Here is a 25,860-nt window from a genome sequence, read left to right as displayed (position 1 = left end):
GGGCGCGCGCCCACCCCCTCCGGGCTCCCCCCGGTCCCCTCCGCGCCTGCGCGCGGCGCCTGTCCGCCGTTCCTTTCCGGGTCCCGACCGGCCGGGTCCGGGGGGCGCATGCGCGGCTGGCCGCCGGCGGCTGGCCCCTTCGGTCTTCCGGCCTCCCCCGAGGCCCGCGCCCACGGGGACCGGGGCGGCGTGACCTCTGACCCCGGAAGCCCGAGGCCCGCCCCGCCGCCGCCGCCGCCGCCGCCGCCGGCCTTCGTCCCCCCCAGGCCGTGGGCATGAGGGTGTCGCGGCGGGTCCGGGGCCCCGGTCCCCCCGGGGCCCCCGCGTGCCGGTAGAGGGGTTCGGCCATGGGCCCGGGGCGGTCCCCATGAGGGCCCCCGGGGGCACGGGGCGGCGGGGGCGGCGGCCATGGGGTCCCAGGTGCTGCAGATCCTGCGGCAGGGGGTGTGGGCCTCCCTCACGGGCGGCTGGTTCTTCGACCCCCACCAGAGCACCTTCTCCAACTGCTTCCACCTCTACACCTGGATCTTCCTGCTCGCCTTCCCCTTCCTGCTCTACATGGTGAGCCCCGGACCGACGCCGCCCTCGCCCCTCCGGTCGGTCCGACTGCGTGCGGAGCACTGGACTAAGCGCTGGGGAAGGACAAGTTCATTCATTCAGTCGTCTTCATTGAGCGCTGACTGTGTGCGGAGCGCTGGGCTAAGCGCTGGGGAAGGACAAGGTCATTCATTCAGTCGTCTTCATTGAGCGCTGACTGTGTGCGGAGCACTGGGCTAAGGACAAGTTGGCAACATCTAGAGACAGGCCCTACCCGACGGCGGATTCGTTCGGTCATCTTCATTGGGCGCTTACTATGTGCGGAGCACTGGGCTAAGCGCAGGAGAAGGACAAGTTGGGAACATCTAGAGATAGGCCCTAACCGACAGCGGGTTCATTCAGTCGTCTTGATTGAGCGCTGACTGTGTGCGGAGCACTGGACTAAGCGCTGGGGGACAAGTTCATTCATTCAATCATCTTCATTGAGCGCTGACTGTGTGCGGAGCACAGGGCTAAGCGCTGGGGAAGGACAAGTTCATTCATTCAGTCGTATTGATTGAGCGCTGACTGTGTGCGGAGCACTGGGCTAAGCGCAGGAGAAGGACAAGTTGGGAACATCTAGAGACAGGCCCTAACCGACAGCGGGTTCATTCAGTCGTCTTCATTGAGCGCTGACTGTGTGCGGAGCGCTGGACTAAGCACTTGAGAAGTACAAGTTCATTCATTCAATTGTCTTTATTGAGCGCTGACTATGTGCGGAGCACTGGGCTAAGCGCTGGGGAAGCACAAGTTCATTCATTCAGTCGTCTTCATTGAGCGCTGACTGTGTGCGGAGCACTGGGCTAAGTGCTTGGCAAGGACAAGTTGGCAGCATCTAGAGACAGGCCCTACCCGACGGCGGATTCATTCAGTCATCTTCACTGGGCGCTTACTATGTGCGGAGCACTGGACTAAGCGCAGGAGAAGGACAAGTTGGGAATATCTAGAGACAGGCCCTACCCGACAGTGGGTTCATTCAGTTGTCTTCATTGAGCGCTGACTGTGTGCGGAGCACTGGGCTAGGCGCTGGGGAAGGACAAGTTCATTCATTCAGTCGTTTTCATTGAGCGCTGACTGTGTGCGGAGCACTGGACTAAGCGCCTGGGAAGTACAAATTCATTCAGTCGTATTTATTGAGCGCTGACTGTGTGTGGAGCACTGGGCTAAGCACTTGAGAAGTACAAGTTGGGAACATCTAGAGACAGGCCCTACCCGACAGCGGGTTCATTCAGTCGTCTTCATTGAGCGCTGACTGTGTGCGGAGCGCTGGACTAAGCACTTGAGAAGTACAAGTTCATTCATTCAATTGTCTTTATTGAGCGCTGACTATGTGCGGAGCACTGGGCTAAGCGCTGGGGAAGCACAAGTTCATTCATTCAGTCGTCTTCATTGAGCGCTGACTGTGTGCGGAGCACTGGGCTAAGCGCTTGGCAAGGACAAGTTGGCAGCATCTAGAGACAGGCCCTACCCGACGGCGGATTCATTCAGTCGTCTTCATTGGGCGCTTACTGTGTGCGGAGCACTGGACTAAGCGCAGGAGTAGGACAAGTTGGGAACATCTAGAGACAGGCCCTAACCGACAGCGGGTTCATTCAGTCGTCTTGATTGAGCGCTGACTGTGTGCGGAGCGCTGGGCTAAGCGCTGGGGAAGGACAAGTTCATTCATTCAGTCGTCTTCATTGAGCGCTGACTGTGTGCGGAGCACTGGACTAAGGACAAGTTGGTAACATCTAGAGACAGGCCCTACCCGACGGCGGATTCATTCAGTCGTCTTCATTGGGCGCTGACTGTGTGCGGAGCACTGGGCTAAGCGCAGGAGAAGGACAAGTTGGGAACATCTAGAGATAGGCCCTAACCGACAGCGGGTTCATTCAGTCGTCTTGATTGAGCGCTGACTGTGTGCGGAGCACTGGGCTAAGCGCTGGGGGACAAGTTCATTCATTCAATCATCTTCATTGAGCGCTGACTGTGTGCGGAGCACTGGACTAAGCGCCTGGGAAGTACAAGTTCATTCATTCAGTCGTATTTATTGAGCGCTGACTGTGTGCGGAGCACTGGGCTAAGCGCAGGAGAAGGACAAGTTGGGAACATCTAGAGACAGGCCCTAACCGACAGCGGGTTCATTCAGTCGTCTTGATTGAGCGCTGACTGTGTGCGGAGCACTGGGCTAAGCACTGGGGAAGGACAGGTTCATTCATTCAGTCGTATTTATTGAGCGCTGACTGTGCAGAGCGCTGGACTAAGCACTTGGGAAGTACAAGTTCATTCATTCTATCCTATTGATTGAGCGCTTACTGTGTGCAGAGCACTGGACTAAGCGCTGGGGAAGGACAGGTTGGCAACATCTAGAGACGGGCCCTACCCGGCGGCGGGTTCGTTCAGTCATCTTGATTGAGCGCTGACTGTGTGCGGAGCACTGGACTAAGCGCTGGGGAAGGACAAGTTCATTCATTCAGTCGTATTTATTGAGCGCTGACTGTGTGCGGAGCACTGGGCTAAGCACTTCGGAAGGACAAGCTGGCAACATCTAGAGACGGGCCCTACCCGACAGCAGGTTCATTCAGTCGTCTTCTTTGAGCGCTTACTATGTGCGGCGCACTGGACTAGGCGCTGGGGAAGGACAAGTTGGCAACACCTAGAGACGGCCCCTACCCGACAGCAGGTTCATTCAGTCGTCTTGATTGAGCGCTGACTGTGTGCAGAGCACTGGACTAAGCACTGGGGAAGTACAAATTCATTCATTCAGTCATATTTATTGAGCGCTTACTGTGTGCAGAGCACTGGACTAGGCACTGGGGAAGGACAAGTTGGCAACATCTAGAGACGGGCCCTACCTGACAGTGGGTTCATTCAGTCATCTTCATTGAGCGCTTACTGTGTGCGGAGCACTGGACTAGGCACTGGGGAAGGACAAGTTGGCAACATCTAGAGACAGGCCCTACCAGACAGCGGGTTCATTCAGTCGTCTTCATTGAGCGCTTACTATGTGCGAAGCACTGGGCTAAGCGCAGGAGAAGGACAAGTTGGCAACATCTAGAGACAGGCCCTACCAGACAGCGGGTTCATTCAGTCGTCTTCATTGAGCGCTTACTATGTGCGAAGCACTGGGCTAAGCGCAGGAGAAGGACAAGTTGGCAACATCTAGAGACAGGCCCTACCAGACAGCGGGTTCATTCAGTCGTCTTCATTGAGCGCTTACTATGTGCGAAGCACTGGGCTAAGCGCAGGAGAAGGACAAGTTGGCAACATCTAGAGACGGGCCCTACCCAACAGCGGGTTCATTCAGTCGTCTTCATTGAGCGCTTACTATGTGCGAAGCACTGGGCTAAGCGCAGGAGAAGGACAAGTTGGCAACATCTAGAGACGGGCCCTACCCAACAGCGGGTTCATTCAGTCGTCTTCATTGAGCGCTTACTATGTGCGGAGCACTGGGCTAAGCGCCGGGGAAGGACAAGTTGGGAACACCTAGAGACGGTCCCTACCCGACAGCGGGTTCATTTAGTCGTCTTGAGCGCTGACTGTGTGCAGAGCACTGGACTAAGCGCTTGAGAAGTACAAGTTCATTCATTGTCGTATTTATTGAGCGCTGACTGTGTGCAGAGCACTGGACTAAGCGCTGGGGAAGTATAAGTTCTTTCATTCAGTCGTATTGAGCGCTTACTGTGCGCAGAGCGCTGGGGAAGGACAAGTTGGCAACATCTAGAGACGGCCCCTACCCGACAGCGGGTTCATTCAGTTGTCTTGATTGAGCGCTGACTGTGTGCAGAGCACTGCACTAAGCACTTGGGACGTACAAGTTCATTCAGTCGTATTTATTGAGCACTGACCGTGTGCAGAGCACTGAACTAAGCGCTTGGGAAGTACAAGTTGGCAACATCTAGAGACAGCCCCTACCCGGCAGCAGGTTCATTCAGTCGTCTTCAGTGAGCACTTACTATGTGCAGAGCACTGGACTAAGCACTGGGGAAGGACAAGTTGGCAACATCTAGAGACAGTCCCTGCCCGACAGCGGGTTCATTCAGTCGTCTTGATTGAGCGCTGACTGTGTGCGGAGCGCTGGACTAAGCGCTGGGGAAGCACAAGTTCATTCAGTCGTATTTATTGAGCGCTGACCGTGTGCAGAGCACTGAACTAAGCGCTTGGGAAGTACAGGTTGGCAACGTAAAGAGGCGGTCCCTACCCAACAGCGGGTTCATTCAGTCGTCTTGATTGAGCCTGACTGTGTGCAGAGCACTGGACTAAGTGCTGGGGAAGTACGAGTTCGTTCATTCAGTTGTATTTATTGAGCACTGACTGTGTGCAAAGCACTGGACAAAGCACTTGGGAAATACACGGTCATTCATTCAGTCGTATTTATTGAGCACTTACTGTGTGCAGAGCAGTGGACTAAGCGCCAGGGAAGGACAAGTTGGCAACATCTAGAGACAGTCCCTGCCCGACAGCGGGTTCATTCAGTCGTCTTGATTGAGCGCTGACTGTGTGCAGAGCACTGGACTAAGCGCTGGGGAAGGACAAGTTGGCAACATCTAGAGACGGCCTCTACCTGACAGTGGGTTCATTCACTCGACTTGCTTGAGCGCTTACTGTGTGCAGAGCACTGGACTAAGCGCTGGGGAAGGACAAGTCGGCAACAGATAGAGACAGTCCCTACCCAACAGTGAGGTCATAGTGTAGAAGGGGGAGACAGACAACAAAACGAAATATATTAACAAAATAAAATGAATAGAATAGTAAATATGTACAAGTAGAATAGAGTAATAAATATGTATAGACATTCAATCATACTGATTGAGCGCCCACTGTGTGCAGAGCACTGGACTAAGCTCTTGGGAAGGACAAGTCGGCAACATCTAGAGACGGTCCCTACTCAACAGTGAGCTCACATTGTAGAAGGGGAAGACAGACAAAGAAACGAAACATATTAACAAGATAAAATTAATAGAATAATCAATATTTACAAGTAGAATAAAGAGTAATAAATATGTGCAGACATTCAATCGTATTGATTGAGCGACCACTGTGTGCAGAGCACTGGACTAAGCGCTGGAGAAGTACAAGTTGGCAACATCTAGAGACGGTCCCTACCCACCAACGGGCTCACAGTCTAGAAGGGAGAGACGGACGACAAAACAAAATACGCGGACGGGTGTCAAGTCGGGAGAATAAATAGAAGTAAAGCTAGAGTCATTCATTCATTCAGTCGTATTTATTGAGCGCTTACTGTGTGCAGAGCACTGGGCTAAGCACTGGGGAAGGACAAGTCGGCAACATCTAGAGACGGTCCCTACCCGACAGTGGGCTCACAGTCTAGAAGGGGGAGACAGACAACAAAACGAAATATATTAACAAAATAAAATGAATAGAATAGTAAATATGTACAAGTAGAATAAATAGAGTAATAAATATGTATAGACATTCAATCATACTGATTGAGCGCCCACTGTGTGCAGAGCACTGGACTAAGCTCTTGGGAAGGACAAGTCGGCAACATCTAGAGACGGTCCCTACTCAACAGTGAGCTCACATTGTAGAAGGGGAAGACAGACAAAGAAACGAAACATATTAACAAGATAAAATTAATAGAATAATCAATATTTACAAGTAGAATAAAGAGTAATAAATATGTACAGACATTCAATCGTATTGATTGAGCGACCACTGTGTGCAGAGCACTGGACTAAGCGCTGGAGAAGTACAAGTTGGCAACATCTAGAGACGGTCCCTACCCACCAACGGGCTCACAGTCTAGAAGGGAGAGACGGACGACAAAACAAAGTACGCGGACGGGTGTCAAGTCGGGAGAATAAATAGAAGTAAAGCTAGAGTCATTCATTCATTCAGTCGTATTTATTGAGCGCTTACTGTGTGCAGAGCACTGGGCTAAGCACTGGGGAAGGACAAGTCGGCAACATCTAGAGACGGTCCCTACCCGACAGTGGGCTCACAGTCTAGAAGGGGGAGACAGACAACAAAACGAAACATATTAACAAAATAAAATGAGTAGAATAGTAAATATGTACAAGTAAAGTGGAGTAATAAATACGTACAGACGTTCAATCGTATTGATTGAGCGCCCACTGTGTGCAGAGCACTGGACTAAGTGCTTGGGAAGGACAAGTCGGCAACAGAGACGGTCCCTACCCAACAGCGGGCTCACAGTCTAGAAGGGGGAGACAGTCAACAAAACAAAACATATTAACAAAATAAAATGAATAGAATAGTAAATATGTACAAGTAAAATAGAGTAATAAATACATACAGACGTTCAGTCGTATTGATTGAGCGCCCACTGTGTGCAGAGCACTGGACTAAGCGCTGGGGAAGTACAAGTTGGCAACATGTAGAGACGGTCCCTACCCACCAACGGGCTTACAGTCTAGAAGGGGGAGACGGATGACAAAACAAAATGTGTGGACGGGTGTCAAGTCGGGAGAATAAGTAGAAGTAAAGCTAGAGTCATTCATTCAGTCGTATTTATTGAGCGCTTACCGTGTGCAGAGCACTGGACTAAGTGCTTGGGAAGGACAAGTCGGCAACAGAGACGGTCCCTACCCAACAGTGGGCTTACAGTCTAGAAGGGGGAGATGGACGACAAAACATGTGGACGGGTGTCAAGTCGGGAGAATAAATAGAAGTAAAGCTAGAGTCATTCATTCATTCAATCGTATTTATTGAGCACTTACTGTGTGCAGAGCACTGGGCTAAGCGCTTGGGAAGGACAAGTCGGCAACATCTAGAGACGGTTCCGACCCACCAGCGGGCTCACAGTCTAGAAGGGGGAGACAGACAACAAAACGAAACATATTCACAAAATAAAATGAATAGAATAGTAAATATGTACAAGTAAAATAGAGTAATAAATATGTACAGACATTCAGTCATATTGATTGAGCGCCCACTGTGTGCAGAGCACTGGACTAAGCGCTTGGGAAGTAATAATAATGGCATTTATTGAGCACTTACTATGTGCAAAGCACTGTTCTAAGCTCTGGGGAGGTTACAAAGTGATCAGATTGTCCCACGAGGGGCTCACAGTCTTCATCCCCATTTTCCAGATGAGGGAACTGAGGCCCAGAGAAGTGAAGTGACTTGCCCAAAGTCACACAGCTGGCAATTGGCAGAGTTGGGATTTGAACCCATGACCTCTGACTCCAAAGCCCGGGCTCTTTCCACTGAGCCAAGCTGAAGTCCAAGTTGGCAACATCTAGGGACGGTCCCTACCCAACAGCGGGCTCACAGTCTAGAAGGGGGAGACAGACAACAAAACAAAGCCAAATAAAATGAATAGAGTAGTAAATATGTACAAGCAAAATAAATAGAATAATAGAGTAATAAATATGTACAAATGTATATACAGGTGCTGTGGGGAGGGACATCAGTCAGTCAATCAATCGTATTGATTGAGCACCCACTGCATGCAGAGCACTGGACTGAGCACCCCCTTTTTCCTCTCCTCCTCCCCACCCCCCCCAACCCTACCTCCTTCCCTACAGCCCCTGTATATAACGATAATAATGATGGCATTTATTAAGCGCTTGCTATGTGCCAAGCACTGTTCTAAGCGCTGGGGAGGTTACAAGGTGATCAGGTTGTCCCACGGTGGGCTCACAGTCTTCCTCCCCGTTTTACAGATGATAATAATAATAATAATGGTATTTGTTAAGCGCTTATTATGTGCAAAGCACTGTTCTAAGCGCTGGGGAGGTTACAAGGTGATCAGGTTGTCCCACGGTGGGCTCACAGTCTTCCTCCCCATTTTACAGATAATAATAATAATAATGGTATTTGTTAAGCGCTTATTATGTGCAAAGCACTGTTCTAAGCACTGGGGAGGTTACAAGGTGATCAGGTTGTCCCACGGGGGGCTCACAGTCTTCCTCCCCATTTTACAGGTAATAGTAATAATGGTATTTGTTAAGCGCTTATTATGTGCAAAGCACTGTTCTAAGCGCTGGGGAGGTTACAAGGTGATCAGGCTATCCCATGGGGGGGCTCACCGTGTTCATCCCCATTTAACAGATGAGGTAACTGAGGCACAGAGAACTTAAGTGACTTGCCCAAGGTCACAGCTGACAATTGGTGGGGCCGGGATTTGGACCTCTGACCTCTGACTCCAAACCCCGGGCTCTTTCCACTGAGCCACAGCTGTATATACGTTTGTACAGATTTATTACTCTATTTATTTTACTGGTACATATTTACTACTCTATTTATTTTGTTAATGATGTGCGTCTAGCTTTATTACTGTTTATTCTGATGACTTGACACCTGTCCACATGTTTTGTTGTCTCTCTCCCCCTTCTAGACCGTGAGCCCGTTGTTGGGTAGGGACCGTCTCTCTATGTTGCCGACTTGTACTTCCCAAGCGCTTAGTCCAGTGCTCTGCACACAGTAAGCGCTCAATAAATACGACCGAATGAATGAATACTAAGCGCTTGGGAAGTACAAGTTGGCAACACATAGAGACGGGCCCTACCCAACAACGGGCTCACCGGAGTCCTGCTCTCCCCCTCTAGACTGTAACCTCGTCGTGGGCAGGGAACGTGTCTATTGCTCCGTCGTGCCCTCTCAAACGCTTAGCACAGTGCCCTGCGCCCAGTCAGCGCGCGACAGATAGAATCAGCGTGGCTCAGTGGAAAGAGCCCGGGCTTTGGAGTCAGAGGTCATGGGTTCAATCAATCAATCAATCAATTGTATTTAATGATGGCATTTATTGAGTGCTTACTGTGTGCAGAGCACTGTACTAAGCGCTTGGGAAATCCAAGTTGGCAACATATAGAAACAGTCCCTACCCAACAGTGGGTTCAAATCCCGGCTCCGTCGATTGTCAGCCGTGTGACTTTGGGCAAGTCACTTCTAGACTGTGAGCCCACTATTGGGTAGGGACCGTCTCTATGTGTTGCCAACTTGTACTTCCCAAGCGCTTAGTACGGTGCTCTGCACACAGGAAGCGCTCAATAAATATGATTGAATGAATGAACTTCTCCGTACCTCAGTTCCCTCATCTGTAAAATGGGGATGAAGACTGTGAGCCCCCCGTGGGACAACCTGATCACCTGAACTACCCCTATGCTGACAACTCCCAAATCTTTATTCCCAGTCCTGTCCTCTAACTAACTCTATAATCTGCAGTCTCCTTCTATCTCTGAGCCTTCTAATAATAACTGTCTTATTTATTAAACACTTACTATATGTCAAGCACTGTATTAAATGCTGGGATAAGTACAAGATAATCAGGTTGGTCTCAGTCACCGTCCCACATGGGGCTCACAGCCTAAGTAGGAAGAAGAACAGGTGTTGAATCTTCATTCCATCTACCCTCCCCAGCGCTTAGAACAGTGCTTTGCACAGAGTAAGCGCTTAATAAATGTCATCATTACCATCATCATCAGTCGTATTCATTGAGCGCTTACTGTGTGCAGAGCACTGTACTAAGCGCTTGGGAAGTACAAATTGGCAACATATGGAGACGGTCCCTACCCAACAGTGGGCTCACAGTCTAAAAGGGGGAGACAGAGAACAAAACCAAACATACTAACAAAATAAAATAAATAGATATGTACAAGTAAAATAGAGTAATAAATATGTACAAACATATATACAGGTGCTGTGGGGAAGGGAAGGAGGTAAGATGGGGGGGATGGAGAGGGGGACGAAGGGGAGAGGAAGGAAGGGGCTCAGTCTGGGAAGGCCTCCTGGAGGAGGTGAGCTCTCAGCAGGGCCTTGAAGGGAGGAAGATCATTGTTATTATTGTTATCGTTGTTATTATGGAGTGAATGAAGGAATGACCCTTCCCAGGTCCTGCCCGCCAGCATGCTGGTGGCGGTCGGTTACTGCCTCGTGGTAGCCGTCATCTTCACCACCATCAAGACCGTCAACTACCGCCTCCACGCCATGTTTGACCAGGGCGAGATCGTGGAGAAGAGGAGCTCGGCCCTGGGGGAGGCGGACGAGGAGCCCCTTCCTGGGGACGGCAGTCTGCCCAGGTGAGGCCCTGGAGGGGTGGGAGAAAGGGGCCTGTGGGACGGGGGGGAAACGAGGGGACCCCCCGCGCCCCCCGCCACTCCGCCGCAGGCCCCGGGAGAAGCAGTGGGCCTAGTGGAAAGAGCTGAGGCGGTCCGGGTTGTAACCCCGGCCCCGTCCCTTGTCCCACCGCCGGGTGATCGGGGGCCAGTCACTTGCTTCTTTGTGCCTCGGTTTCCTCATCAGTCAATCAATCAATCGTATTTATTGAGTGCTCACTGTGGGCAGAGCACCGGACTAAGCGCTTGGGAACATATAGAGACAGTCCCTACCCAACGGTGGGCTTCACAGTCTAAAAGGGGGAGACAGAGAACAAAACCAAGCATACTAACAAAATAAATCATCATCATCAATCGTCGTTATTGAGCGCTTACTGTGTGCAGAGCACTGTACTAAGCGCTTGGGAAGTACAAGCTGGCAACATATAGAGACGGTCCCTACCCAACAGTAGGCTTCACAGTCTAAAAGGGGGAGACAGAGAACGAAACCAAGCATACTAACAAAATAAAATAAATAAAATAGGTATGTACAAGTAAAATAAATAAATAGAGTGCTAAATATGTACAGACATATATACAGGTGTATGGGCCTTAATCATCATCAATCATATTTATTGAGCGCTTACTGTGGGCAGAGCACTGGACTAAGCGCTTGGGAACATATAGAGACAGTCCCTACCCAACAGTGGGCTTCACAGTCTAAAAGGGGGAGACAGAGAACAAAAGCAAACATACTAACAAAATAAAATAAATAGACTAGATATGTACAAGTAAAGTAAATAAATAAATAAATAGAGTAATAAATATGTACAAACATATATACAGGTGTATGGGCCTTAATCATCATCAGTCGTATTTATTGAGCGCTTACCGTGTGCAGAGCACTGGACTAAGCGCTTGGGAACATATAGAGACAGTCCCTACCCAAGAGTGGGCTTCACAGTCTAAAAGGGGGAGACAGAGAACAAAACCAAACATACTAACAAAATAAAATAGACTAGATATGCACAAGTAAAATAAATAAATAAATAGAGTAATAAATATGTACAAACATATATACATATATATAGGTGTATGGGCCTTAATCATCATCAATCATATTTATTGAGCGCTTACTGTGGGCAGAGCACTGTACTAAGCGCTTGGGAACCTATAGAGACAGTCCCTACCCAACAGTGGGCTTCACAGTCTAAAAGGGGGAGACAGAGAACAAAACCAAACATACTAACAAAATAAAATAAATAGACTAGGTATGTACAAGTAAAATAAATAAATAGAGTAATAAATATGTACAAACATATACAGGTGTGTGGGCCTTCATCATCATCATCAATCGTATTTATTGAGCGCTTACTGTGGGCAGAGCACTGGACTAAGCGCTTGGGAACATCTAGAGACAGTCCCTACCCAACAGCGGGCTCACAGTCTAAAAGGGGGAGACAGAGAACAAAACCAAACATACTAACAAAATGAAATAAATAGACTAGATAGGTACAAGTAAAATAAATAAATAAATAGAGTAATAAATATGTACAAACATATATACAGCTGTGTGGGCCTTAATCATCATCATCATCGATCGTATTTATTGAGCGCTTACTGTGTGCAGAGCACTGGACTTAAGCGCTTGGGAACATCTAGAGACAGTCCCTACTCAACAGTGGGCTCACAGTCTAAAAGGGGGAGACAGAGAACAAAACCAAGCATACTAACAAAATAAAATAAATAGAATAGATATGTACAAGTAAAATAAATAGAGTAATAAATATGTACAAACATATATACAGGTGTATGGGCCTTAATGGGCCTCAAACGTCCACACTCTCTCATTGATTCATTCAGTCGTATTCATTGAGCCCTTACTGTGTGCAGAGCACTGTACTAAGCGCTTGGGAAGGACAAGTTGGCAACATATAGAGACAGTCCCTCCCTAACAACGGCTCACTGTCTCTCCCTGTGGAGACCGTAGGCCCCGTGTGGGGCGGGGCTGGCGTGTGGGCTCATTATAACGCATCCTCTTCCGGGCTCAGCGCGGCGCTTGGCACATCGTAAGCGCTTAAAACAAATCTCTCGGTTGTCGTCATTTGGGAGTCGGGGTCCCAGGGAGGGGAGCCCCTGCCTCACCCGCCGCGACTTGGCTCCCCAGAGACCCCGGGGTGGAGATGACGGTTTTCCGGAAGGTGAGCGCCACGCCGCCGGTGCGCTGCAGCTCCCAGCACTCCGTGTTCGGCTTCAACCAGGTCACGGTGAGCGTGGGGGCTGGACCCTGCTCCCCTCCCGAACCAGGATCCCTTGGCGTTCCCGGCGGCGAGCGCTTCTTGTCGAAGCCGCCCCGCCGGGCGGAGACCAAAGCGGGTCGGGGACCGGGGCTGGGGGCTGACGGGGAGTCACCCTTTCGCGGTCGTCACCCCCGGAGCCAACCGCCGCAGCCCGCTCCGGGGGTGACGGTTTGTGGAGCCTCACCCCCGCCCTCGCGGCGGCGGAACTGGGGGCGTCGGGACCGGGTCCCCGGAAGGACGGCGGCCGCGGGTGATGCCTCCTTCCCCGGACGCGCGTCCGAGGTTGCTTCTCCCCCCGCTTTAGGAGCTGATGCCGCGGATGGACGACTGTGGACCCCTGCGAGGTGGGAAGAGGCTGGGGAGAGGCGGCGGCGGGGGGCTCCGGGGGCTGGCCTGCGGGCTCCCCCCCCCCCCGGCCCCCGGGTCCCCCACCTGAAGGTCTCCGGGTCACCATTGCAGACATCAAGGAGCTGGTCAGGGAGCAGGGCAGCAACAACGTGATCGTGACCTCGGCGGATCGGGAGAGGCTGAAGATGAGCTCCCAGGAGAGACTGAGTGCGTCGGGCGGCGCGGGGGGTGGCCCGGGAGCCTTCCAGCCGGTTCCGGTCCGGACCTCCTGTATCTCTGTGCTCCCGCTCCCCTCCCTGATTCCACCCCCCTCTCCTCAGTGTGCGTACTCCCCTGGGGAAACCGAGGCGGCCGGCGCGGGGGGGAGGCGTCGGCGAGGCTCGCGGAGGCCGGGCGGGAGGCCACAGCCCCCGTGTCGTCGTCCCCCTTCCCTGCCGAGGCGAGGCGGGCGGGCACGGGGGGCTGGGGGGGGCGGCCTCAGGACCCCTCCCGCCGGGACGGGACTCCCGAGCCTCCTTCCTCTCCCCCTTTCGCAGTTGGGGATCTCCCCCAGACTCCTCCCGGGGCTCCCCCGGAGGCCTCGCTCCCCAGCACGGACTCCTCGGAGCGCCTGGCGGCGGCCGGCAGCGGGAGCGGGCCCTGGGCCGGGGGCAGCGGGGCCGACAGCCCCCTGAGCCCCCTGCTCAAGGGCAGCCTGAGCCAGGAGCTGAGCCAGAGCTTCCTCGACCTGCCGCTCCCGGACCGGCCCGTGGTCCGCACCAGCAGCCGCAAGGAGGAGCGGAGCCGGGGGCCGGCCGGCTACCGGCCGCTGGGGCCCCGGGGGCCCGGGGACCCCGCCCCCCGGAAGGCCGGCTCGTCCGACTCCTGCTACAGCGGCACGGACAAGGAGACGCTGAGCAGCTTCAAGAGCGAGAAGACCAACTCCACCCACCTGGACAGCCCCCCGTCCGGGCCCCGCCGGGACGGCAGCGACACGGACCCGCCCTCGGAGGGCGAGCTGCCCCCGTCGCCGGACGCCGGGGTCCCCTCCGACGACACCCTGCGCTCCTTCGACACCGTGGTCGGGGCCGGCACGCCCCCCGGGGGGCCCAGGCCGCTCCCGGTGGTCCGGCCCAAGGACCTGGCCCTGATGCGGCCGGGGAAGCGCCGCCCACCCGCCCGCCGCCACCCTCCAGCGGATGGGGGACCCCGGCGCCCCTACCCGGCCGCGGGCCGCCCCCTCCTCGAAGGCGGCGGCGCCGGCGCCGGCGGCGGCTTCTTCGAGGACGAGGACTCGAGCGAGGGCAGTGAGCTGAGCCCCGCGTCCAGCCTGCGCTCCCAGCGGCGCTACAGCACCGACAGCTCCTCCTCCACGTCCTGCTACTCGCCCGAGGGCGAGCGGGGGGCCGGGGGTGGAGCCCGCAAGCGCCGGGCCCCCCGGGGCGGGGAGGAGGGGGCCCCGGCGCCCCCCAAGCGGCCCTACGGGGCCCAGCGCACCCCCAGCACCGCCAGCGCCAAGACCCACGCCCGGGTCCTGAGCATGGACGGGGCCGGGGGCGAGGGGCTGCGGGGGCCGCTGGCGGGCTCCAAGGCGGAGCTGGAGGCCCAGGCCGGGGGCCCGGGGGGGCCCGGGGCCGCCCCGCCGGCCCCCGAGGGCTTCGCCCTGGCCGGCCGGCGCCGGGGGCCCACCGCCAATCAGCCCGGCTGGCGCGGGGAGCTGCAGGAGGAGGGGGCCGTCGGGGGAGGTGAGGCGCCGCCCGGCAGGGCGCGGGGGAGTCGGGCCCCGGAGCCGCGGGGAGATGGCTCCCGGGCACCTCCTCGTCCCAGTCCGCTCCCTATCTCCTATCCCGGTTTGCCCCCTGCCTCAGTCTCCCCGCAACCCGGAACGCCCCCTTCCCCGGTCTCTTTCTCGCTCCGGCCTCTTCCTCGCCCCAATCTGCCCCCGCCCCGGTCTCCCCCGTCTCCCTCACGTCCCCAGCTCGAGGGGGTCTGAGGCCGGGCCCCCTGTCCCCGCAGCGGCCGAGGAGGGTGGCAAGCGGGACCGTTCGAGCAGCGTGCGGCGGACCCAGGCCATCAGGAGGCGGCACAACGCGGGCAGCAACCCCACGCCGCCCTCCTCCATCATGGGCTCTCCTCCCAGGTGGGCCGCCCCCGCCCCCCCCGTGCCCCGCGGCCCCCGTCCCGGAGCGGGCCGGCCCCCCCGGGCCACCCGGCTGACCGGGCCCCCCCTCCCAGCTTGCAGGAGGCCCAGCGGGGGCGGGCCGCCTCCCACTCGCGGGCCCTGACGCTGCCCTCCGCCCTGCACTTCGCCTCGTCCTTGCTGCTGCCCCGGGCGGGCGGGAACGTGCACGAGGCCTGCACTTTCGACGACACCTCCGAGGGCGCCGTGCACTACTTCTACGACGAGAGCGGTGAGTTGGGGAGGGGGGAGAGGGCGTCTCCCCGGCGGCGGCGGCTCAGCTCCGTCTCCGTGCTCCGTCTCCCCTTGAAGGCGTGCGGCGATCCTACACCTTCGGCCTGGCCGGCGGCGGCTACGAGAACCCCGTGGGGCCGCCCGTCAGCGGGGAGCAAGGGACCAACGGGGCCTGGTGAGTCTCCCGGGCTCCGCCCCGACCTCGGGGGTGACCCCCACCCGGGCCTGAGCCCCCCTCACCGGCCCCTTTCCGCAGGGACCGCCACTCCCACTCCTCCAGCTTCCATTCGGCCGAGGTCCCCGAGGCCTCCGGGGGACTGGCGCTGCTCCAGCCCCGCCCCGTGGTGCTGCAGGGGATGCAGGTGCGCAGGGTCCCGCTGGAGACCCCGGAGGTGAGGGGGCCGGGGCCGAGGGCGGGATGGGCGGACGGGGCGCCGGGGCCGCCCGGGAGCCGGGGTGGGGGAAGCCGGGCCCGGGTGGAGGGCCGGGAGCCCGGCCGAGCCGATCCGGGCCCCGGGGGCCCGCCCGTGGCCCGTGTCGGTCACGGGGAACCCTGCGGATCGGGGGGCGCGGCCGGGGGGCGGCCCCGGTGCTGAGAGCCGTTGGCCCCTGGGGCCCGGGCACAGTTTGACCTGCTGGACCAGGACTCCCTGCACGAGTCCCAGGAGCAGACGCTGATGGAGGAAGCCGCCCCCCGGCCCCAGCACAGCTACAAGTACTGGCTGCTGCCCGGCCGCTGGACGCCCGTGCGCTACGAGCGACTGGCCCTGCTGGCCCTCCTGGACCGGTGAGCCCCCCCGGCCTGGGCCCCCCCGAGCGGCGGCGGCGGCGACCCCGGTCCTCCGGGCGGTACCCCCGGCGGAGCCGCGGGCGACCCGTCCCGTCCCCGGAGTCCTCGGCCCCGCTCGGTCTCCTCCCCCCGCCCCTGGATCCCGTCCCCTCCACCTGACGCGGCCCCCTCCTCAGGACGCGTGGCGTGCTGGAGAACGTCTTCGTGGTCTGGCTCGGCAGCCTGGTGGCTTTCCTGGGCTACCTGCTCCTGCTCAAGGGCTTCTTCCGGGACATATGGGTCTTCCAGTTCTGCCTGGTGATCGCCTCCTGTCAGTACTCTCTGCTCAAGGTCAGGACTCCGCCGCCGCTCAACCCTCAACCCTCCCCGCTCCCATCCCCGGCCGTCTCCGCTCCCCTCGGCCCCACCCTCTCTCCCCCGTCTCGATCCACCGTCCGCGGCCGCGACACCGTCTGCTCCCCCCGTCCCGGCCTAATCCGCTCGGCCCCCGTCCTTCCCTTCCTTCCCCCGGCCAAGCTCGGCTCCCCGGCGTCCGGGCCGTTGGACCTCGGCCCCCGCGGGGAGTCAGGGCTTTCCTAAAAACGGCCCCCTCTCTTCCAGAGCGTGCAGCCCGACGCCGCCTCCCCCATGCACGTGAGTAGCCCGGGACGACGGGGTCCCGGGTGGGGAGGGTCCCGAGGGCCAGCCGCTCAGCTCCGAGGGGGCCTGCCAACTCTCTGCCCCTCCAGGGTCACAACTGGGTGATCGCCTACAGCCGGCCCGTCTACTTCTGCCTCTGCTGCCTCCTCATCTGGCTGCTGGACGCCCTGGGCTCTGCCCTGCCCTTCCCCCCGGTCTCCCTCTACGGCCTCACCCTCTTCTCCGCCCCCTTCTTCTTCTGCGCCCGCGACGTCGCCACCGGTAAGGGCCTGCGAGCCGGGGGGTCCGAGAGCCGGAGCCCGCCACGGAGCCTGGGCCGACAAGCCTGGGGTCAGAAAGCCGGGGCCTTCCAGCCGGGGGGAGACGAGGGTGGAGAGGAGGGAGGGAGCAGCCGGGGACCCTGGGGGGGAGGGAGGCGGGGCTGATGCCCGGAGGGGCCGCAGACCCCCGACGCTACCTCTGCCCCCCTCCCCGCCACCCCAGTGTTCACGCTGTGCTTCCCGGCCGTCTTCCTCCTGGGCCTCCTGCCTCAGGTCAACACCTGCCTCATGTACCTGCTGGAGCAGATCGACATGCACGGCTTTGGGGGAACGGGTACGTCCGGTCCCCGAGGTGGTGGCCCCGGGGGGGCCGCTGGAAGGACCGGGGGACGGAAAGTGGTTTGACTCTCTTTTCCCCACTGCCAGCCACCAGCAGCCCCCTCACCGCGCTCTTCAGCCTCCTCCGCAGCCTCCTGGCTGCTTCCCTGCTCTACGGTTTCTGCCTCGGGGCCATCAAGGTACGGGGGGCCGTCGGGTCTTCTCTCCCTCCCCCGTCGGAACCAGTCCGGGGGCCTCTGTGAGGGCTAGGACCCGTCCGGTGGGCGGGCATCAGTTACGGGGGTGCCGGAACGATCGCAGGCGGAGGTGGGGCGTTCCGGGAGAGATGCACCCCGCGTGTCGCCGTGGGTCGGAGGTGACTCGAGCGTGGAAGACAATCAATCAGTCAATCGTATTTATTGAGCGCTTACTATGTGCAGAGCACTGCACTAAGCGCTTGGGAAGTACAAATTGGCAACACATAGAGACAGTCCCTACCCAACAGTGGGCTCGCAGTCTAAAAGGGGGAGACGGAGAGCAAAACCAAACATACAAACAAAGTAAAATAAATAGAATAGATATGTACAACTAAAATAAATAAATAGAGTAATAAATATGTACAAACATATAGACATATATGCAGGTGCTGCGGGGAAGGGAAGGAGGTAAGATGGGGGGGATGGAGAGGGGGATGGGGGGAGAGGAAGGAAGGAAGACAAGACTGTGAGCCCACTGTTGGGTAGGGACTGTCTCTATACGTTGCTAATTTGTACTTCCCAAGCGCTTAGTCCAGTGCGCTGCACACAGTAAGCGCTCAATAAATACGATTGATGATGATGATGAAGAAGAGGGAGGCCCTGGAGGGTCGTGAGCGGGGCGCCTCCTTGTGGAGTCAGAAGGGATCGGTCCTCACGGGGACCGTTGTGGACGCCTGTCCACGTGTTTGGTTTTGTTGTCCGACGTGGGGACCGATACGGGGACCGACGTGGACCCCTGCCGCGCGTTTTGCTTCGTTGTCCGTCTCCCCCTTCTAGACTGTGAGCCCGTTGGTGGGTAGGGACCGTCTCTGGATGTTGCCGACTTGGACTTCCCAAGCGCTCAGTACAGTGCTCTGCACACAGTCAGCGCTCAATCAAGACGATTGAGTGAATGAATGGGGACCTGAACCCCGGAGGGAGGGCTGGAGGGACAGAGCTGGCTGGGGATGGCGAGGGGCTGGGGGCCGCCGCCTTCTCTCCGCGGGCCCCCCGCTTTTCCCCCGCCCCAATCCCGGCCTTCCCGACAGGCTCCTTGGCCGGACCAGCACGTCCCAGTCCTCTTCTCCGTCTTCTGCGGCCTCCTGGTAGCGCTATCCTACCACCTCAGCCGGCAGAGCAGCGACCCCACCGTGCTCTGGTCTGTGTCTCCCCCCGGGCTCGTCCCCCTCCCGCCCCGCACACGTACGCAACCCCCTTCTAGACCGTGAGCCCGCTGTTGGGTAGGGCCCGTCTCTATAAGTTGCCAACTTCTTCTTCCCAAGCGCTTAGTACAGTGCTCTGCACACAGTAAGCGCTCAATAAATACGAATGAATGAATGAATACACACTCCGGGCCCCTCTCCCACCAGCCCCAGTCCCCCCTCGCTGGCTCTGCCACATTCAGGGAGCGACGTGGGGGTCCCACCACAGGCTGGGACGTGGCCCCTCCCTCCCCCAGGTCCCTGATCCGCACCAAGCTGTTCCCCGACTTGGAAGAGCGGAGCTCGGAGACGCCCCGGCCGGAAGCCCCCGACCCGTTGCCCGGGAAGCTGAGGCAGTCGCTGGTGAGGGCCGGGGACCCACTGGTGGAAATGGAGGGGAGACCCCCGGGGGCAGGGGTTGGCGGATGGGGGGGTTGCCTGGTCCCTGCGGGGAGGCGGAGGGTGCAGAGCGCAGTGGGAGGGAAGGTGGACGAGGCCGGTGGGGGATTTGGGACGCGGGGGAGCCCGACCGGATCACGGAGTCCGGGGCTGCGAGGGGGGCGGGCTGACCGCTTTGGCGCCGCAGCGGGAGACCCTGCACTCAGACCTGGTGATGTGCACCGTGATGGCCGTCCTCAGCTTCGCCGTCAGCGCCAGCACCGTCTTCATCGCCCTCAAGGTGCGAAGGGCCCCGGCGGCCCCACCGGTCCCCCTCTCCCGCTGCCCCCCGCCCCCTTTCCCCCCGCACTGACTGCCTTCTCTCCTCCCGGCCCCTCCCGCAGTCGGTCTTGGGCTTCGTCCTGTACGCCCTGGCTGGGCTCCTGGGCTTCCTCACCCACTACCTCCTGCCCCAGCTCCGCAAGCAGCTGCCCTGGTTCTGCCTCTCCCAGCCCGTGCTCAAGTCCCAAGAGTACAGCCAGTTTGAAGTACGGGGTGAGTAGCCCCCGTCCACCCCCCCCCCCCAGGGGACCGGCCGGTGCTCCGGTCGGTCCAGGTTGTGAATGCACACGTATGGGCGTGTGTGGGCACACGCCCGTCCCCACATCCGCCCCCCTCCCGTGGGTCTGGCGGGTAAAGCGAGAGCCGTCCGGCTCCCGGGGAAAGCCGGGCCTGGGAGCCGGAATCTCCGGGTTCTAATCCCGGCTCCGCCACCTGTCCCCTCTTCTCCGGGCCTCAGTTCCCTCATCTGTAAAATGGGGATTAAGGCCGTGAGCCCCACGTGAGTGGCTCGTATCTAGTGCAGCACTTAGAGCGGTGCCCGGCGCATAGTAAGCACTTAACGGATACCGTCGTTATTTTTACGGGCCTGGGAATCAAAGGCCCCAGGTTCTAATCCCGGACCTGCCTCTTGCCTGCTGTGCGGCCTCGGACAAGTCGCTTCGCTTCTCGGAGCCTCAGTTTCCTCATCTGCAAAATGGGGATTCACTTCCCCTTCTCCCTTTCTCAGACTGAGAGCCCCACGTGTGACAGGGACTGTGCTGTGATTGTCTTTTGTCTACTCCAGCACTTAGACATTGCTTGGCCCGTAGTAAGCGCGAGCCCGGGTGTTTCCCCCCGACCATCCCACCAACGCCTCCGCAAACCCATTACTTGTGGCCTTAGGGCTGGGAAGCTCTGGGAAGCCAGAGGGTGGGCATTTGCTCCCTCTTCTCTGCCCACAGCCACTGGCCGTGCCCCAGAGGGCACCCGGCCTACATAACCTGGCCCAGCCCGAGGGCAAAGGTGGGAACTCCAGTTCCCATCCGTCTCGGGCGCCGCGTGTTCGTGCCTGAGGCCGAGGGAGCCTCTTTGTTCAGAGCAGACCGTTGTTGTAGCTGCTTGGGTCTCTAGGAGGGAGGGAGGGCGGGCTGAGAGGAGCCCCTTCCTCACTTCAGACCCGAAGCAGAGCTGAAAGGAGCCCCCCGAGACCTCAGCTCCCACCGGCTCCCAGGGCAGGCAGCCCTCCCCGTTGTCCTCTCCGGTGTCCTGGGTTATTTGGGGAAGGACCTGGGGGAGAGCTGCGTGACCTGGGCCCGTGATACCCGACGCCCCACCCCTGAGACGGCCGGTTTAGGATGGCCGGGCCGCGCTGACGGCTGGCACCTGTGCCCCAGGGGCCGCGCAGCTGATGTGGTTTGAGAAGCTGTACGCCTGGCTGCAGTGCGTGGAGAAGTACCTCGTGTACCCCGCCGTGGTGCTCAATGCCCTCACCGTCGACGCCCACACCGTCAGCGGCCACCCGGACAAGTTCTGCCTCTAGTGAGGGGCTCCCTGCCCTGACCCCCCCACCCACCAGCAACACCTTAGTGTATACGTATCCACACCCGCCTACACACGAGGGTCCCCGACGTGGAACCCCCCTTCTCCACCGCCGTGTATATGTACGCATACACACACCCACCCGTTCGGGTGCGACTCGACAACACCTCCGCTCCCATGTACACCTACGCAACCTCCCGCCTACACAGGAGTCCCTAGCCTGACCCGCCCCGTGTCCACACACGCAGCCCTACATGGGGCTCACCACGTAGACGCACACAGGTGTGACCGTCTGCCCTGGGGCAAAGCCCTGCTCTTGGGCTGGGTGGGGGGGCCGTTCATCATCAATCATCGTCATCAATCGTATTTATTGAGCGCTTACTGTGTGCAGAGCACTGTACTAAGCGCTTGGGAAGTACAAATTGGCAACCTAACGTTCGGGTCCTACCCCCGGAGGGTGACCACGGCCCTGCTTTCTCCCCTCTGCCGCCCTTCCCTCCCGCCAAGCTGCCGGGCCCTGCTGATGACGGTGGCCGGCTTGAAGCTGCTGCGCTCCGCCTTCTGCTGCCCGCCCCAGCAGTACCTGACTCTGGCCTTCACCGTCCTGCTCTTCCATTTCGACTACCCCCGCCTTTCCCAGGGCTTCCTCTTCGACTACTTCCTCATGTCCCTGCTCTGCAGTAAGGTGCAGCGGCTGGCGGGGCCGGGGCGGGGGGAGGGTCCGGGGGTCCCGGGTGGATGGGAGAGGATGGGGAGACGCCCCCTCGGGCGGTCCCGACCCGCTTGAAGTTTCCAGGGGGGAGTGGGACACACCGGGGACACAAAGGGCTGTGCTTAGTACAAGCGCTTAGTACAGTGCTCTGCACGTAGTAAGCGCTCAATAAATACGATTGATGATGAAGGGGCCGGGGCGGATTGCGGCCCCTCCCGGGGGGGCTCGGACCCCGGGGCGGCCGGCGGGCCGGTTGCGGCTGCCCCCGCTCCACAGCCAGAGTGGCTCAGCGGGCGCCCCGAGGGCCAAAGAGCGGGTGGGCTGGTGGGTAGGGACCGTCTCTATATGGTGCTAACGTGTACTTCCCAAGCGCTTACTACAGTGCTCTGCACACAGTAAGCGCTCAATAAATACGATTGAATGAATGAATGGGAGGAGATGGGCTGGGGAGTGTGGGTTCGGCTGGGCGCCGGCGGGCATCTGTTCCTCTTAGTTCACCGCCCCTTTGGAGCCCCTCATGGAGCTCAGCCTCGCGGAGGCCCCGGGCCCGGAGCTGAATTCGAGAGCTTGGGATTGCCAGGCAGATGGGCGCACGGAGGGGAGCTCCAGGGATGCGCTGAACGACAGTAGAGAGAAAGAGCCGTGCTCTTGCTCCCTCACACACACAGACATATACTTGCTTCGCCCAGAGGTTTTCTGAAAACGGCGGTGCTCGTAACCCGCGGTCTCGCCTCTCCCCCGACCCCCGTGTCTCCCCGCAGATGTGGGACCTGCTGTACAAGCTGCGCTTCGTGCTGACGTACATCGCTCCCTGGCAGATCACCTGGGGCTCCGCCTTCCACGCCTTCGCCCAGCCCTTTGCCGTGCCCCGTACCCGGGGGGGCCCGGGAGAGCCCGGGGCGGCGGGGGGGACGCGGGAGGGGAGGACCCGACGGGGTGGCGGGGGAGGAGCGCGGCGACACTCGGCCATCCCTCTTGGCTCCTTGACGCCACCGGTCCCAGACTCGGCCATGCTGTTCGCGCAGGCCCTCCTGTCCGCCCTCTTCTCCACCCCGCTCAACCCGCTCCTGGGCAGCGCCGTCTTCATCATGTCCTACGCCCGGCCCCTCAAGTTCTGGGAGCGTGACTACAAGTGAGGGGGCGGCGGGGCTCCCCCCTGCCCCCTGCTCGTCGCCGCTCCGCGCTTCCCCTCCCAACCCTTCTCGTCTTCCCCGCCTGTCTGACCTCCCCCGTCTCTCCCGTCCCCACCAGCACTAAGCGCGTGGACCACTCCAACACCCGCCTGGCCACCCAGCTGGACCGAAACCCAGGTGGGCCCCCACCGTCGCCGTCGCCCGGCCGCCGGGAGCGGTTTCGTGGGGAGGTGGGAGGGCCGCGGCCTGACCGAGGACTGCCGCCCCGCAGGGGCCGACGACAACAACCTCAACTCCATCTTCTACGAGCACCTGACCCGCTCCCTGCAGCACACGCTGTGCGGGGACCTCGCCCTCGGCCGCTGGGGCAACTACGGCCCCGGGGACTGCTTCATCCTGGCCTCCGACTACCTCAACGCCCTGGTGCACCTCATCGAGGTGGGCAACGGGCTGGTCACCTTCCAGCTGCGGGGCCTCGAGTTCCGAGGTGAGCGGGGCCGGCGGCGAGGACCCTTTCCTCTCTCCCCTCTCCCCGTCCCCTCCCCTGAGGCTCTCCCGGCCCCGGTGGGTCATCTCCGCAGGGACCTACTGTCAGCAGCGGGAAGTGGAGGCCATCACGGAGGGGGTGGAGGAGGACGAGGGGTGCTGCTGCTGCGAGCCCGGCCACCTGCCCCGCGTCCTGTCCTTCAACGCCGCCTTCGGCCAGCGCTGGCTGGCCTGGGAGGTGACGGCCAGCAAGTACGTGCTGGAGGGCTACAGCATCAGCGACAACAACGCCGCCTCCATGCTCCAGGTCTTCGACCTGCGCAAGATCCTCATCACCTATTACGTCAAGGTGGGCCGGGTGGCCGGGTGCCCGGGGAGGGGTCCGCCCCCGGCCGGGCTCCCCCCGCCCCATCGGGAGGGTTCCCGAGGCCGGACGGCGGCGGGGGCTGCTTCGGGCCGGTCCTCGGAGGTGGCACGGGCGTCCGCCCGCCCCTGCCCCTCCACCGTGCCATCCCCGCCTCCCGCCCACCCCCAGAGCATCATCTACTACGTGAGCCGCTCCCCGAAGCTGGAGGCGTGGCTGGCCCACGAGGGCATCGGGGCGGCGCTGCGGCCCGTGCGGGCCCCCGGCTACGCCGACTCGGACCCCACCTTCTCCCTGAGCGTGGACGAGGACTACGACCTGAGGCTGGCCGGCCTCTCCCTCCCGGCCTTCTGCGCCGTCCACCTCGACTGGGTCCAGTACTGCGCGGCCCGACGGGGACAGGTGGGGGCCGGGGGGCGGGGGGACGGACCCGCCTTTCGGGGTGGGGGTTCCCCAGTTTGGCCGGGGGGGAGTTGGGAGGGGGAGGGTCGGGGGGTTGGGTGGGGCGTTGCCCTCCGGACTTGGAGCTAAGGATCGGTCGGGGGCCCGGTGGGGGGGTGTCTCAGCCCGTGGAGCGGGACTGGAACTCGCCTCTCGTCACCCTGTGCTTCGGGCTGTGCGTGTTGGGGCGCCGGGCTCTGGGCACAGCCTCCCACAGCATGTCGGCTAGGTGAGTGGGGCCTGTCCCGCCTCCCCCTGCCCCCCTCCCGCCCTCTCCCCCCCGCCCGCCCTCCCCCCGAGCCCCCCGTCCCTCCTCCCGCCCGGGCCCGCGCCCCGCTGACGCCGGCTCGCCCGCCCAGCCTGGAGCCCTTCCTGTACGGGCTGCACGCCCTGTTCAAGGGGGACTTCCGCATCACCTCCCCCCGGGACGAGTGGGTCTTCGCCGACATGGACCTGCTGCACCGCGTGGTGGCCCCGGGGGTCCGCATGGCCCTCAAGCTGCACCAGGTAGCCGTCGGCCGGGGCCCGGGGCGGGTGGGGGGGGGGCGCGGCGGGGCGGGGCGGCGGTGACCCCCGCGACCGCCCGCCCCAGGACCACTTCACCTCTCCGGACGAGTACGAGGAGCCGGCCGTGCTGTACGACGCCATCGCCGCCAACGAGGAGCGCCTGGTCATCTCGCACGAGGGGGACCCCGCTTGGCGCAGCGCCATCCTCAGCAACACGCCCGCCCTGCTGGCCCTGCGCCACGTCCTGGACGACGCCTCCGACGAGTACAAGATCATCATGCTCAACCGCAGGCACCTCAGCTTCCGCGTCATCAAGGTCCGCCTTCCCAAACCGGTGCCCGGGCCCGTCCCTCGAGCCACCGGCCCCTCGGCGGGGTTTGCCGGGCGCCCGCTACGCGTCGGGCGCCGTACCGAGCTCTCGGGGGAGCCCGGTGGGGTTGACGGACGCGATGCCGGCCCTCCGGGAGCTCACGGTCTAGGGACAGACGGACGCTGAGAAATCAGCTCCGGGTAGGGGAAAAAGTGGTGGAGGACGGGAATGTGGATTTATCCTCCGCGAGGGCCGGGGTGAGTAATAATAATAATAATAACAATGGCATTTGTTAAGCGCTTACTATGTGCGGAGCGCTGTTCTAAGCGCCGAAAAAAATGATGGCATTTGTTAAGCCCTTACTATGTGCAAAGCACTGTTCTGAGCGCTGGGGGGGGATACAAGGTGATCAGGTTGTCCCACGTGGGGCTCACAGTCGCCGTCCCCATTTTACAGATGAGGTAACTGTGGCTCCGAGAAGTGAAGCGACTTGCCCAAGGTCACACAGCAGACATGTGGCGGAGCCGGGGCTCGAACCCGTTACCTCTGACTCCAAAGCCCGGGCACTTTCCACTGAGCCACGCTGCTTCGGGGAGGAGTGGGGGGG

At 59.7% G+C, this 25,860-nt stretch overlaps 1 protein-coding gene across 1 annotated transcript in view; it reads left to right on the top strand.

Annotated features, from left to right (window-relative positions):
- The first annotated feature begins 408 nt into the window (after positions 1-408).
- Positions 409-25,860, top strand: part of PCNX3 (pecanex 3) — a 31,392-nt gene continuing 5,940 nt past the window's right edge. The window contains exons 1-31 of the mRNA XM_038764140.1: positions 409-561; positions 10,375-10,562; positions 12,745-12,844; positions 13,182-13,221; positions 13,337-13,432; positions 13,762-14,949; positions 15,221-15,344; positions 15,440-15,615; positions 15,696-15,792; positions 15,874-16,009; positions 16,244-16,404; positions 16,584-16,737; positions 17,008-17,040; positions 17,136-17,307; positions 17,530-17,640; positions 17,733-17,824; positions 18,910-19,019; positions 19,320-19,425; positions 19,649-19,741; positions 19,845-19,995; positions 21,156-21,300; positions 21,808-21,985; positions 22,774-22,882; positions 23,015-23,144; positions 23,264-23,322; positions 23,417-23,632; positions 23,727-23,980; positions 24,167-24,397; positions 24,562-24,665; positions 24,796-24,943; positions 25,029-25,259. Coding sequence (XP_038620068.1) covers positions 409-561; positions 10,375-10,562; positions 12,745-12,844; positions 13,182-13,221; positions 13,337-13,432; positions 13,762-14,949; positions 15,221-15,344; positions 15,440-15,615; positions 15,696-15,792; positions 15,874-16,009; positions 16,244-16,404; positions 16,584-16,737; positions 17,008-17,040; positions 17,136-17,307; positions 17,530-17,640; positions 17,733-17,824; positions 18,910-19,019; positions 19,320-19,425; positions 19,649-19,741; positions 19,845-19,995; positions 21,156-21,300; positions 21,808-21,985; positions 22,774-22,882; positions 23,015-23,144; positions 23,264-23,322; positions 23,417-23,632; positions 23,727-23,980; positions 24,167-24,397; positions 24,562-24,665; positions 24,796-24,943; positions 25,029-25,259 — 5,286 coding nt within the window. The remainder of the gene's footprint in view (positions 562-10,374; positions 10,563-12,744; positions 12,845-13,181; positions 13,222-13,336; positions 13,433-13,761; positions 14,950-15,220; positions 15,345-15,439; positions 15,616-15,695; positions 15,793-15,873; positions 16,010-16,243; positions 16,405-16,583; positions 16,738-17,007; positions 17,041-17,135; positions 17,308-17,529; positions 17,641-17,732; positions 17,825-18,909; positions 19,020-19,319; positions 19,426-19,648; positions 19,742-19,844; positions 19,996-21,155; positions 21,301-21,807; positions 21,986-22,773; positions 22,883-23,014; positions 23,145-23,263; positions 23,323-23,416; positions 23,633-23,726; positions 23,981-24,166; positions 24,398-24,561; positions 24,666-24,795; positions 24,944-25,028; positions 25,260-25,860) is intronic.

Source organism: Tachyglossus aculeatus, chromosome 22 (genome assembly GCF_015852505.1).
Source record: "Tachyglossus aculeatus isolate mTacAcu1 chromosome 22, mTacAcu1.pri, whole genome shotgun sequence".
NCBI classification, from domain to species: domain Eukaryota; kingdom Metazoa; phylum Chordata; class Mammalia; order Monotremata; family Tachyglossidae; genus Tachyglossus; species Tachyglossus aculeatus.
This window is presented reverse-complemented; position numbering and strand designations above follow the sequence as displayed.